Source organism: Eretmochelys imbricata, chromosome 3 (genome assembly GCF_965152235.1).
Source record: "Eretmochelys imbricata isolate rEreImb1 chromosome 3, rEreImb1.hap1, whole genome shotgun sequence".
Taxonomy (NCBI): Eukaryota; Metazoa; Chordata; order Testudines; family Cheloniidae; genus Eretmochelys; species Eretmochelys imbricata.
The window spans coordinates 123,561,207-123,575,794 of NC_135574.1; the positions used below are offsets into that span (position 1 = coordinate 123,561,207).

A 14,588-nucleotide genomic window follows, 5' to 3' on the forward strand; every position below is an offset into this window, starting at 1 on the left:
GGTTGAGACTGTGGGATATTTACATTGGCTGTTCACTGTCATTCTTGTCAATTTCACAGCTACATGCCCAGAACCATGAAACTGACAAGAAAGCCACCCAGCTTGGGCTGTCACCCTGGGGCTGGTGGGGGCTCTACCAAAAGCTTGGCTGTCCCACCTCCCTGGCAGGCTACCGCCTGCCCACCTGCACCGAGGCTCACCATTCCCTACAGGGACCCCAACAGCTGCCCAGGTGTTGGCCACAGAGCTCCCTGCCGGGTGCCCAGAGGGATTGGGGGCAGCCAAGTTCCTAGTAGGGAGTGGCACAGAGCTGAGAGAGCCTGGACTTTCAGTGCCCCACACTGGCCCTCTTAAGCCAGTGGAAGTGCTCCTGGTGAGGATGCGCACCATCAACAAAAGTTGAGCAGCGTGGGTATCAACTGCAGTAATTACTGCAATGGCTGTAAGTCAACTTAATATAGGGCTATTTAAGTTTGTAGTGCAGACATGCCCTAAGTCATTTTACTCCTGTTGAGCAAATCACAAAGGACGCCCTTTGTTTATTGATCTTATCACTTAACGTTACCATCATCAAATGAAATACTGAGCGCCCTCAGCTTCTAGTGCTTGGTACTAGACCCTATGGCCCTTCAGGGTTGGGTACTGCTTTATAGCTGCCCCCTCCCGCCCCGCTCGTCCTCCGATTCACGGCTCTCGCTTCAATGAGAAACGCCCTGGTCGGGGCCTTTGGGGCGGCGGGCAGGACACTGCGATGCACCCAGCAGCCCTGCGCAGCCCAGAAACCACCAGGGCTGACACGCCCGAAGAGCCGTGTGGGCTGCGCCGCGGGGTGTGTGCGTGCCGAGCTGGGGCCCAGGCAGCCGGGCTGCGTGTCCAGGTCGGGGCAGTAAACGAGCCCCCCCGCGGGCCTGGCCCCGAGCCTGGCGCTCCCCTCAGCCGCTGTCACATAGCGCCCGTCACGCGGCTGAGCGCCAGGGGAAAACAAGGCCGCCGGCTCCGCGCCGCCCGGGGTCTGGGTGTGCAAGAGGGCGGGGTCGCCTGAAGGGCCGCTCCTGGGGGGCGTGTCCCTCTTCCCGTCCGTGGCTGCCGGAGGCGGTGGAGCCTCCCATTGGCCCCGCACCGCCTCGGCTGGCGGCGTTTCCATCTCCCCCACTGCGGCCGTTGTAAACGTTGGCCGTTACTCCTCGCGCACTGAGTATCCCTCCCCTCCCCCACCCCCATGACGCGCCACGCATCCCCTCCCCATTCCTCAGCAGGAGGCGGCGCCAAGGCGACAACACCCTTGGATCACTGTCGCGCCTGCGCATCGGCGGGGCTTTCCCCCCGCAGCACGTGACTCAACCCCGCCTCCTCGCGGAATGAAGTAACAGGAGTTTGTTGTTTTGAAGAGTTTTTCATGCGTGCCTTTAAGAGGCGAGCCGGGGCCGCGCGCAGGGGGAACAGCGCGAGCCTCTCCGCGTGCGCCGCACGTAGCTCTTCGGGGGGGGTAAGAGCCGCGGAGTGGCCGGCTGGCTCCGCCTCTCCTTATTCCCGTCAGAGCTTCCCTGGGGAGCTGCGCCCTCCGCCCCCCCAAGTCCCGAGAGTGCGAGTGAGGCGCGGGTTAGCTCCGCCAAGTGGCGCCGCCGCTGCTCCCTGCCTAACGGCCGCCCCGCCCCTGCTCCCTCCCCCCGGCGTGTCCCTTCCCCTCCCCCCGCGTGTCCTGCCCCCTCCGCTGCCGCCGCCACTGCTGCTAACAGCGCAGCCTGGACTAAGACGAACTCCGGAGCGAACTGAGGAGAAGTGAGGAGGAGAAGGAGGCGGCGGCGGGGCTGAGACTCACCAGCCACAGGCAGCGGGAGAGAGGCGGTGAGGACACCGGGCGCAGCGCGGCGGCGGAGACACCAGCAGCGGCCGGGAGCAAACAAGCGGCGGCGGCAGCGGCTCCTCGGGAAGAAGCAGCAGCAGCGCCTGCCCGCCCCCTCCCCCGCCGCGGAGAGCAGACGGGGGCAGTGCCGCGGAGAGGAGCTGGGCTCCGGGTGTGCGCGCGGGAGGAGGGGGAACCTGGAGGACTGCGCCGGCCGGCCGGGGGCGCACGGAGCCGGGGAACGGGGGGAGACCGAGTTTCCTCTTTTCTGCACCCGGGACCCGGCGGTGGTGACGGGTTGGTTTGTTGCTGATTGAATCTTCTTCCTCCTCGGGGAGCCCCCCCTCCCCGCCCGGATCCGGCCGGGCGCCCCGTGCCGTGGTTGGGCTGCGCGGCGGACGCTCGCGGGCTCTGCGCGATTGGAATATGGTTGGGGAAATGGAAGCCAAGGAGAAGCCGAAGCCGAGCCCCGATTACCTGATGCAGCTGATGAACGACAAGAAGCTGATGAGCAGCCTCCCCAACTTCTGCGGGATCTTCAACCACCTCGAGAGGCTGCTGGACGAAGGTAAAACACTCCCCACTCCCCGGGCCTCCGCGCTGCTCCCTGGATCCGTCTCCGTCCTCCATTCCTGCCCCGAGAGCCGCGGGTGGGCTCTTCACTGGCTCCTTCTCTTCACGGGTGTCTCTAGATTCGGTCTTAGCCTCCCATTTCAATCCATGAAACAAAGGGGCAGCCGGATACCCCCAGTTCCTGCCTGTAACAGCAGAGATTTGGTGTGCGGGGGGGTCCTCGCCTTGTGTGGTTCCCCCCACCCCCGATTCTCTGCACATCGTCTGTTAAACAGGGGGAAGGGGAACCACCACCTTATGGAGGAGAGGGAGCGAACAGGAAGGGGAACGGCGCTGAGGAATGTGGTTTAGGGGGCCGGGAGGGTCGTTTGCAAGCTGTGTGACTACTGGATCACGCTGGAAAGTATTGGAAGGAGAGAAGGGTCCTGTGTGGCGTGTTTTATGGGAGAGTTAATGGATTCATTTTGTGGGCCTGGAGCAAGGGAAGGGTGTTTGGTGTCGGGATTTGGCTGTTCTGGAAACTGTTTGAACTTGAACGACTAACACCGGAATGGCTGAGCTCCCTTCCCTGCTCTGGCATGGGCCCCCGCATTACCCCACCCCAAACTGGTCACAAAGTAATAATTTAAAAATTTCCCAGCGTGTGCGAAGGGGGCAAATGCTTATTCCGGTTGTCCTTATATTTTAAGGAAACTAACGTAAAGATTCCTACGTGTGACTATAGTTACTGAAAAGAATTACGAAATAAATTCTCTTCTGCTGCCAAATGTCCGCTGCTGCCTCCAGCCAGGGCGCCGTCTTCTCTGATCCCCGCACCCAACTCCCGCTTGCAAAGGGTGCAGAGAGGCCGCTTATTCAGGGCCACATTCGTTCTCAGTTAATTAATTTTCACGGGAAGTGTTTACAAATCAGTGATGTCATTTTAAAATAATGTCAAATGTTTGAAATATCACACGTTCTCTGCCTCTCCCCTTTTTGTATCTGCTTTATTGTAGTCTCCTTGTATTTAGAGCTTTTTTAGGTTCTTTGTATGTGTGGGGTGCCCGTTTTTTTTTCATTGTGAGTGCACAAACAGTAGTACTCAACTGAATATACAGCCATTCAGCTTGGTGGGGAAATATGGAAATCTGTTTAATATAATTACAATAGTTAGTTTTTAATCTGTAGAAATGAAAGCCATTGAAAGAGTTTCAACTTTGATTCTGGGGAGTTTTAACATAAACTACGGGATTTTGAGATTTTATTGGGAAGGATTTCTGCCTGTAGTCAAATCCTTATTTGAAAGAAAACTTTAATCAAGCGATTGACCCCAAAGGAGAAAACTGTTTGTATATTTGATATGACAAAACATTCAAAGACGATACGTAAAAATGAGACTGACCATATTGCAACAGAAAATAACATACTTTGAAAAATATTACCTTTTTGAAGGAAATGACTGAGGTGAAAAACAAGAATTGGTACAACTGGACTCTAGTAAACAGTATTTACTTGAAGTTTTTATTCATGTGTTTTGGAGGATTGCTTTTATAAACCTTGAGTGGATAAAGGTGGTCTTCAGAAGGAAAACCACTTAAAATATATAGTTATGGTCACTGTGAAATATTCTTCAGAAAGATTTAAAAGCAAGGGATGTAAAATCAAGAAGAAACTGGATGAAGAAGACACATTTAAACATAAATGAACTTCACAGAGGCCTGGTGATGGATTTTAAATTCCTGAAGTCTTTCAGGGTTATATGATCTGCGTGGGGGGAGCCCTACTAAGTTCGTTGGTCAGGAGAACAAAAGAGAGAAGCATCGCTGTTGTCAAAAGGATATTGAAACAGAGGAATACATGAGGTCACTGCATCTTTTGAAGGTGGTTGAATCCTGGAAGCCCTGGAAATCGTGTTTTTACTAAAGTTTCCTAAATCCAAAATAATGGAGGACTGTGGTGGAAGTTTAGAAATGTTACTGAACATTCAGACTGTTTTCCACCTTCTTTTTTTCCAAACAGTTCATTTTTTGTTTCTGAATAGCTCAGGAAGCATTCTGCTTCTTCTTTAAGGCTTCCTGCTTTTTCCTGATTGTGTTGGTGTTTGGATGGAAGAATTGTGGAGGCAGAAAACTTTCTGGAATGTCCCAAAAAAAAAAAAAAAAAAGTTGCTTGTAAAACTTGTGAATTATCTGAAGGTTTCAAAATGTGAACACTAAGGGGCGCCATTTATTTCTTTTTGTGAGAAAGATGAGGACAGATTTGTAAGATCTTTACTAACCTTAATACTAAAATTAGCAACTTTACTAGAAGACAGTCAAGAATTACATTTGAGGAGATGTGCTTAAATATCGTAGATCTCTGTATTTAAATAATTATGAGCTTATATGCAGTGTTAATGTGACATGTTTCATAAAAAAGCATGTATCGTAGGAAAGTTTACCCAACTTTTTACATACAAGTCACGGTGGGCTACGAAAAAATTCTGCAAAACTGTGTGCTGTGGCAACAAAAAAGCAAGTTAAATATTTTGAACCAGACACAATATTAAATTTACCTTAATTTGATTAGCTTTTTAGGGCACCCAAGATTTTATTTAGAGCACTTAAAGGTTTTTTTATATAATTACAGTATTTTAAGGTTCCTTAAAAGTAGCTCTCAAAATAATACCAAATATTAATTAGCTTTTAGGAAGGCAGGCATAGAAAAGTGAAGAAAAAAGTTAGTTTATTTTTCATCAGCAGAAATATATTTGATTTACTTTTCAATAGATCACATTTCTATTTTAATAGTAGTAGTTTCTGTTCTAGGTGCTTTTATGTGTGTAGCTTTTTTAAATAAAGGTACCACAAAACATGTTACCTTTTGTAAAGATTCTGTTATCCATGCTTTTGGAGGCATAACATTTCTGAAGGATTAGCAACTGAGTCTTTTATTTATTCTCTACCATCCTAATTAAAGTAGTGTAACAAGCACTTTAAAATAACCTTGATTTTAAAAAAATACTTTTTCTCTACTGATACTGGATTATAGAAGTTTTCTTATGAACATTTTTTACACATGGCCTTATCTAAAGACAACAAATGGAGTGCATGTGATCTTGTAGTTCCTGTGTTAAATCAGAAGCAGAAATTGAACCAGCTGTTCTGCTATATGATTGTCTGGGCTTTTGTTACTCTTTTTACTCTCCTTCGTTGTTAGAACGCTTAACAGTTAAGTGACTTGTAAAACAGCCCATTCTACTCTGCACTGTGTTATCCAAAACATTTTCATTTTCTGTACATTTCGCTAAAGGTTGGTCTTTGAAGATATTGATACCTTGTGCTGAATTTTGATTGAAGACCACTGGCGTAGCTTTTTTGCAATTTATCGTCAGCTTAAAGGTTATAGTGGCTGGTATGAATGTGGCCTTTTAAAAAAAATCAGCGTCACTGTAAAACTCGTAAGCTAAGCAGAAAGCCAATCTTCAAGTATTTTTCAAGTTGTAGCCTTTTTAACTCGTGTAAAATTCTTTGGTAGATTAACAAGGATGTTTAAAATGAACATCATAAGTAGGAAGTTGGATTGTTTTTATCAGACTAGTGCAAACCTGTTGGAAGAGGGTTTTTTTTCCCCTGAATGTCAAATGGGCTGTATTTCCTGTAATTGTTTGCACCATCAAATGGGACTTGAATTTTTTGCATTTGATTTTAGTTCCTAAAATACTTAAATATGTTTAACCTATATTATGATTTTTGGTAACTTAATTTTTTGCTTTCCCCTTTATAAGATGACCTCTTTTACACAATGAATCAGTTATCTCATTTCTTGGACTCTGTTATCTAGCAATGAAAGTTTCAGAACTCTAACTGTAGACTGAGATTTTAAAATAAATGGAAGTTATTTAGTTCAGATATTTTCTGAAAACTAAAAAACATTAGGTTTATTAAACTAGTTGTTTTTAACTAACATTTCTTACTATTTTACAAAAAGTATATGCTGATCTTAACTGACAGTAGTTCTAAAATACAGAAATTCCATCAATGAGTATAATAACATGAACATTAAATGTTGTTATATGTGGCAGTAATCCTGACTTTTAGAGGAACTTAGCTTACTGTTTAAGAATATTTTTGAACTCCTGAAGCTACAGATGACAAGATTCTGATACTTTTTGGTAGCATGTATCACTAAGAGTAACCGGTCTTTGACTTTCCAAGGGTATTCATATCCTATGAAGAATTACAGCTCTTTACTTGTTGTTCTTTCCTCTGAAAGCCCTACCCAAAAGTGTTTCACTTCACAGTTGCATCCGATGAAGTGAGCTGTAGCTCACAAAAGCTTATGCTCAAATAAATTAGTCTCTAAGGTGCCACTAGTACTCCTTTTCTTTTTACACTTCCAAAAGGAAATGATGAATTGGGCGACGGTTTTTTGCCTACTTTTGGAAATGAATAGGATTAGTTGCAGCATGTTTTACATTTGTCTGAATCAATCTGAGTAACAGTAGTTACAACAAATTAAACTATAAATGCATCCAGACTTAAGGAGACTTACATTACTTATATGTTGCTGTCAATTAGCCAGTACACTGGCTCTAAAAAAGTGCACATGAAAGTTGTGGAACTATGAAGGGCCAAATCATACAGTTTTTATGCGTAATCCAGTTGGTTTCAGCTAGGCTGCTTGCATGACTAAGGTTTGCAGGATTGGGTACCAAGTCTGTAGATATTTTTCTTTGAGATAATTCAGTTAACTTCGTACATGAAAAAAGAAAAGGAGTACTTGTGGCTCACTTGACTTCAATGAGAATACTTGCATAGGCCAAGTTAAGCACAGGTCTTTGGAGGATCAAGGCCTTAAATATTACACGTCTTGTCAGAATTTACTTTTAACTAACTTTAAAATATAATTGAGTGTACACAATAAAAGACTAATGTTTTCTGTGTAGATATCAATAGTACCCACTTTACTGTTGAGCCTTTTCACTTTGCATTGCAACTATATGTAAAAGCATGGGGCAAACCCAAACATTCTCTTTATAGGAAATTTCCACCTCATAAAATGGCATATAGTAGGGGTCTCCAAACTTTGAGACGAGGGCCATATTAGATTTTTGAAGGGGCTTCGCAGGCTGAAGCGACTGTGAAAGAAATTAAGTATATGCAAAATCGTTAAAAAAAACCAGCACTACTCTACTCTGTCAGTATTGCATTAAATTCTAAATCAGGTATAAGTTAATCGATGCAGGTACTGTGAAATCGCACTATTTGTCAATACGTTAAAATCATTTCACATTTTTAAATTTTATTTCTAAAAACTTATTTGTATCATACAAATACACATTCAAAAATAAAGAAATATTTTAGAATTAGTGAGAAGTATGGTACTGATGTTTTTCTGACAAAATTGCATTTAGCTGTGGTTCAAAGTTAGTGTTGCCTATCATCAAAATTGATTGTAAATGTTCATCAGACAAGGAGATGTAATTAAGCAGGGGTCCGTGCCTGCTCGGCTGCAGCAGCAACACTCCCCTATGTTGGCTCCCCTTTTGTGGGGACACTGCCTACTGGGGGTACTCATCCCTCCGCTCAGCTGAGCTACCTCTCCACTCCTGTGAGCTGCTGCCGGCAGCCCCTCCCCCTGCCTGCTCTGCATGCCTACTTAGCTGCAGCCTGCCCGCTTTGTGCTGATGGGTATCTGTGCCTGCCTGTTCGTTTGCTTCTCCTGCTTGGCTGCAGCAACGACTGTCCCCTAGTTGGCTCCCCTTTTGGGGGGACACTGGCTCCCAGAGGCACTCACCCCTCTGCACAGCTTAGCTGTGCTGACGCCCCGCGTGAGCTGCTGCTTGCGGCCCTTCCCCCTGCCTGCTCCGCGTGCCTACTCACCTGTTCACTTCTCACCTGTTGGTGGAGGGCCGGACAAAGGGAAGCCCCGGGCCGGATAGGGCCCGTGGGCCGTAGTTTGGAGACCCCTGGCATATAGTAACAGACAAGATTGTAGGGCTCCAGAATCTTTTTCAAAAGTCTGTAGTTGTAATGTGGGGTGGTTTGTTCCCTTTCAAAATCTGTTAGAATACTTTTCAAAACAAAAGTCACATTAGACTTTGTAATAAGAAAGCTTATTCATGCACAGTCTCCTGAATTATTTGTGGACTACAAGTTTAAAATATTACTTGTTTCTCGAAGCATAAAGAGTTTAAAACTGCCTCACAAACATGATTTTTTTTTTTCCATTTTTTTGACAAACTCTTTTTACCAGTGATTGCATATTTTTTGCATTGTTGGAAGGAATGTAGTCAACTAGACAATCACTTTCTGAAAATTTTGTATGTAAGATTATGCAGAAGATTAAAACAGTTAGTGGAACAGTTTTTTCTGACTTTAAGCATTTGACAGCAAATTGTGTATGTTCCATTATCAGCGGAAAAATTGACTATCCCTTATAAACATAAGCTGAACAGAAAACCCCTTTTTTCAAATAAAAGGTATTTTAGAACATATTCATGATATACCATTTAAAGGGTACACTAACAGAAAATTATTTTAAGTAGTCAAAAAATGGTTTAGCCTTTATTCGACTAGGATAGAAAGCACACTTGATTTAGAGATCTGCATTTTCCATACTTAACATTTTCTGCTTACTAGAATTATTTTCTGTAATAGGGTCATTTTCGCTTTGAAAACTTGACCTTTCCATTTTCCACTGATCAGTGTCAGTACATCACTTTTTTCATAATTTTTGTATTTTTAAAGAGCTGTCAACACCTAGGTAGTTCGGGGGGGAAAAAAATCAGAAACACTTCTGTTGACTAATCCATTTTCCCCTTCCTTTTTCCGTTAATACCTGGGTAAGGCCATTATTCTGCTAAATGGTTTTTACTTTCCTTTATCATTGTGTTTATACAAGGGACTTATTACTTTAGAGTTAGTATTCTCCTGGCTGCATATTCCTTATCTGAAGTCATGCACAATAACTAGTTGTGATATAAATAGCTATCACTTCAGGTAAGGAGTGATTGGCCAAGAGCATATCAGATTAGTTGTACAAACAGTAAGTACATTGCTTAATGAACAGAAAATACTATAAAATATTAATCAACAGAAGTGTTTCTAAATAGTTCCCCCCCCGAATTACTTGGGTGTTGGCAGCTCTTAAGAATACAATAACTACAAAAAGTGATAAGAAAAGGAGTACTTGTGGCACCTTAGAGACTAACCAATTTATTTGAGCATGAGCTTTCGTGAGCTACAGCTCACTGACATAAAAGGGTAGAAAATCCAAAAGTCGGGTTTCCAAAGCTAAGGATTAAAAAATCTGGGACTGTCCCCTAGATAGTATGTGTATTAGAAAGGGAAGGTGGGATGTGAAATAATTCAGTTCTATTTCACTAACCATTTTTTTGACTAATACACTTTTCCTGTTACCGATATTTGTTAAAGAAAAGCTTCATCTCTGGAAGAGAACACACTTTAAAATGAGAACCATAAAACAGGAATCAGATCTATTTAAAATAGCATTTTAATTATGTAGACCTCTAGAAAACCAACACTTTGAGTTTTGTCTTTTAATTAGTCTTCCTAATCTTAAAGTACTCTGTTTATTTGACAGTCTGTTTATATAAAAATTGTTGTTAATGAGATGTATAGTTAATTGCTGATCTCATGTATGGGTGACAGGGGAGATGACCTGTGTTAAGCTAACTGACTACTGGGCCATCCTGACAGCTCAAGCTGATTGATATATGGCCGTAGAAACTGATGGGTTATACTCTGCTGCTCTGATGAAGGTGGGGGAAAAACTCTTTACCAAGAGGAGTGTAGAATAAATGAAATGCCTCCACTCACTGACCTTTGTCTTTATTGAAACATAATTCAGAAGCTTCTGATTGAGACTTGTGCATTTTGCCATATGGATTTTGTTCAGAACCGCATATACCAAAACATTCCTTGCATTCTGAAATTTGTTACAGTTTAAAAAGAAACAATATTCTAATACTAAGAAAACTAGTTGAAGCAGTAAAATAGGCTTCATGAAATCAAATTCAGGTTAACTCAATTGTCCATTGGATATACTGAATTTCTCTGTAATAGGAGGGCCTTTTATTGATAAGCAGATTGGAGTTATGATTAATCTTCAGAATGGAATCTTGTTTGCTGGCAGTCAACAGATTTTGTTTCTATTTTGTTGTGAATGGCTTGAGTTAAACCACCATTATTTCTAAAACCAGTGACTGACATCTTTGCTGCTTGTCTTGGGTTGTTTTAAGTATTCTAAACTTCTTTATGGATGATCTTTGATCGAAATGAACAGTTAATTTTTAATAGTGAAGTTTTTCTAATATAATTATAATTAAACAAGCAAAGTGATGCTCTACCTTAAACAGAAAGTGATGCTCAACCTTAACTATGGCAAAGCTAGTCTTCTGCTATGTTATCAATGGTTTAAGTATGCTATATTTTTTTACGTGTATCTATACTGTCAAATTACTGTAGATAACATTTGTCACGTGGCTTTAGAACTTGAAGTTCCAGTTTTCGATAGTCCATAATTCCTTAACACCTGGTAGTGTCTACATTTGAAGGAGGTAACAAAATGCCAATTTTAAGTCTACTGAGAGCGTAAAAGTACTGATTGTAAATATTTTCTAGTACTTATTTGTTTTTGGCATACGTTTTTATCCTTGTCTTGACTTTTATTTTTTTCAGACTCCTAATGATAAATGTGATTCATTTTTACTACAGTTACTGGGAAAAATTTATGTAGAGAAGGGGAGATGGAATAGGTGCTTTTTATAACTTAGTGCAAGACGTTTGCAGTAAGCACTAAACAACTTCTTTGTGTAAGTAAACCTCTCCATTAAGTCTTGTAGGGTGGGGTTTTCGAGTGCATAGTAGTTGATTATAGGAGCACAAATGCTATTGAAAGCCAATGAGATTTATGGTCTCAACTTAAGTCCTTTTGAAAATCTCATCACTTGTGTGGAAATAGAAACAGTGATTGAATGCTGAGGATATTTTATTCCATTCTAATGAATTAGGGTAGGTTTCTGTACTTTAAGATGGCATGTCCTAGGAACTGTGACACCTTGTGATCTTCTTATTCCATTCTAGGAAGTGCAATCCTTTATTTTTAATTTTAAAAACACAAATATATTCAGGAAACTTCTGAGGAAAATCAATTAAGAAAACTTTACTGCACAGTTGACATTCAGTTGGGCTTATCAGTATAGCAGTATGAGAACTTGTAGTAATACTTTTAAAGAAAAGTTCAAGTAGTTATTTCTGCATAGATAGTACACGGAGCGCTCCAGGGACTTAGGTTTCTCATTTATGAACAGAACAGGTAATATGTGAGCAGAGGTAGTGGAAGATTCGCACCCATTTCATCCCTGTTCTGGGTGGATCTTCTCTGGGGTAAGGGGTTCATCACGAGTCCTCATGTGTTCGGCTCTTCGCATCTGAGACTGCCAACAGGTGTCAAATAGTGCTAATAGTGGGGTTTTTTTTGTCATTTTCAAATGGACAGTTCCATCTCATAGGCCTGCTAGCATCCAGTGTTAAACGTTGCTGGAAACTTCATTGTTTAAACCAGGGGTTCTCAAACTGGGGGTTGTGACCCCTCAAGGGGTTGCAAGCTGTCAGCCTCCACTCCCGAACTCCACTTTGCCTCCAGCATTTATAATGGTGGTAAATAAAAAAACAGGTTTTTATATATTTATAAAGGGGGGCGGGGGGGCTCACACTCACAGGCTTGCTATATGAAAAGTCACCAGTACAAGAGTTTGAGAACCCCTGGTTTAAACCTCTCCCCTTCTGAAACAGTCTCTCTTTTTATTAGTTATTCAGTCTGTATTAAACACGGTATCTTGGAGAGCCACCTACCTTTTGCTTTCTGGAAATTTTATTCCCCTCTTCCCCCAGCCAGGTGTTCTCTTATTAAAGTACAGCAATCAAAGTATGCCTAGTATCTGAGAAAGGGAGTGAGGAGTTTCTCCAAAGGAGATGCCAGTGGCACATTACATTTTGTTTAATATCTATTTTCTGGTTGGCAGATAAGGATAAAATCAATACCAAAAAAAAGCCTTTAGCTTCGTTATGTAGTGCTTGTATTTGTGATGGTGGTCACCTCTTTAAGTGGTGGCAGCTTGTTTAGTACATGTGTAAATTATGGGTTAATTAATTTAGTCTTAATCTAATTGCCTTTACATCTTCACATGAAAAGTCACTGCATGATTGTGGAATACAGGTATGGAAGAAGTCTAAACTTATAGTAATTGAGGTGCTGTGCTTCAGGTTCATCTGGTTTAGATGCATGGAAAAAACTTGTACAAGGTTCCCTCTGTCCTTACGTTGTCCAGTGCTAGTTTCTCACTTAAGTGCCCCAAATTCAGTCTACTTCAGTTTATTTTTAAGTGTTAGTGCGGACAAGCATGAGTTGCTTCATAGAACTTAAGTTTACATATGCCCTGTGAAGCATCTACAAAACAACTAAAACAAAATTTCTAAATACTGTAGTTAGAGAATTCTCTTGTCAATAGTTTATAATAATTTTGAGTTAATCTGAATCTGGTCCGAACAAACAGGTGTTTAGGAAGGGAGTTGCAGAAGATCAGTGGGATTTGTGTTCCTAAGGTTATGTCTTTGATATAAAAAGGGTGTTCTTACAGCAAGGTAATGTGTATTAGCTATCTCACTGTAAAATCATAGTGGAGAGAAGGGATAGACAGTTTTCACCATGATGTAACTAGGTGAGCGTGTGCCTGGAAGAGGGATATAGTGTTGGCTTTGTCTCACTTTCTTGCAGTGAAGACATAGCCACAGTCAGTGAAACATGTTCTCCTAAGTCACTTGTGGTTTTTTGGAAATCCTACTCTAGCTGTGAATATACCTATTTGCATGACTTTTAGTAAGGACTCTATTATTAATCTGTTCATCTAACTGCTGATGTTAACAGACTTGATTATCAAAGTGGTATTTGAAGAACTATATAACAGACGCTATGTAAATTAAGTAAAACAAGCACATTCATAGTCATAAATTTTAAGGCCAAAAGGGACCACTAATTTGATCTCCTGTATATCACAGGTCACCCGCACCTGTGCCTTAAACCCAACAACCAAAATGAGACCACAGGTATTACAACCCTTGGGAGGCTAGACTGTTATGTGCCACAGGCACAGAATAGGAGGGATCGACATGCACCAGTGCTTGAAGCCCCTGGAATCTGCGGGAAATAATTAAGTGAGAGAGACCCAGATAATCTTGGCAAGTGACCCCACCTGCACACTGCCAGTCTGACGTACGGGGGAAAAAGTCCTTCCTGACCCCACATATGGCAATCAGTTAGACCTTGGGCATGTGAGCAAGAGCCTGCCAGACAAGCACCTGAGAGGGAGAGAGAATGCTCAGTGCCACCTCAGAGCCCTGACCACCTTGCCTCATGTCCTGTCTCCAGCTGTGGCCATCCCTGATGCTTCAGAGGAAGGAGATGATTCTAAAATCCTCCCAGAATACATTAAGGGAGAAATCTCTTCCTGAACCCTGCTGGTGGCTGGCTGAAACCCTGAAGCATGAACTTTAGGAATGTAAGACATAAACAGTAAGTGAGCCCCAAGGCTGTTGAGTCCTGTGTCCAACCATCATAATAAGCAGTCCGGTCATACAATTGCACTCATGAATTTATCCAGCACTCTGTCAAATCCAATTAAGTTGTTTTGGCCCCATTATGAAGGTTAGTAAAATGAATTATTTAATTTAAGGGTATAGTCTGATTTGGAAGACAGTTGAATTTGCAAATAAATATCTCAAGCCAGTTTTGGTCCAGAGAGAAGGCTAGAATACTTGTGAGCTTTTTTCTTTCACACATGCAATTGTTACTAAGCTCAGTTATCACGTGGTGGTGTTTTTGAGAAATACCATATATAAGTGACAGTAGTAATACTGCTGTTTTTTTTTTAAAAAAGGGGGGGATTGTTGCTCTTAAGCAAATAAGTCTTCATGAAGATTATTACAATATTTTGCTCTTTTCCCGCTTCATGGAAAGGCTTGTTTTTATGGCAGCCACTGAGGCATAAATCATTTTTTGGAGAGAGAATTGAAAAAGAATGTTTGTTGAAATATTTACATTTGTTTAATCAAAATCATCTTGGTAGAAATATAAAAACGTGACACTGGCTTGTTTCGGGTAGGGCTGTTCATTTAAAAAAAATTACAGA

General features: G+C 42.2%; 1 protein-coding gene across 10 annotated transcripts in view; it reads left to right on the top strand.

The window, feature by feature from the left end:
* Positions 1–1,467: 1,467 nt before the first annotated feature.
* Positions 1,468–14,588, top strand: part of QKI (QKI, KH domain containing RNA binding) — a 312,609-nt gene continuing 299,488 nt past the window's right edge. For 3 of the 10 annotated variants that reach the window (XM_077813312.1, XM_077813313.1, XM_077813316.1), the window contains exon 1: positions 1,473–2,411. In XM_077813312.1, the coding sequence (XP_077669438.1) occupies positions 2,270–2,411 (142 nt within the window). In that variant the 5' untranslated portion in view covers positions 1,473–2,269. Of the gene's footprint in view, positions 2,412–14,588 lie in introns of all 10 variants that reach the window. The other 7 variants (XM_077813320.1, XM_077813314.1, XR_013345671.1 and 4 more) reach the window with 7 other exon arrangements.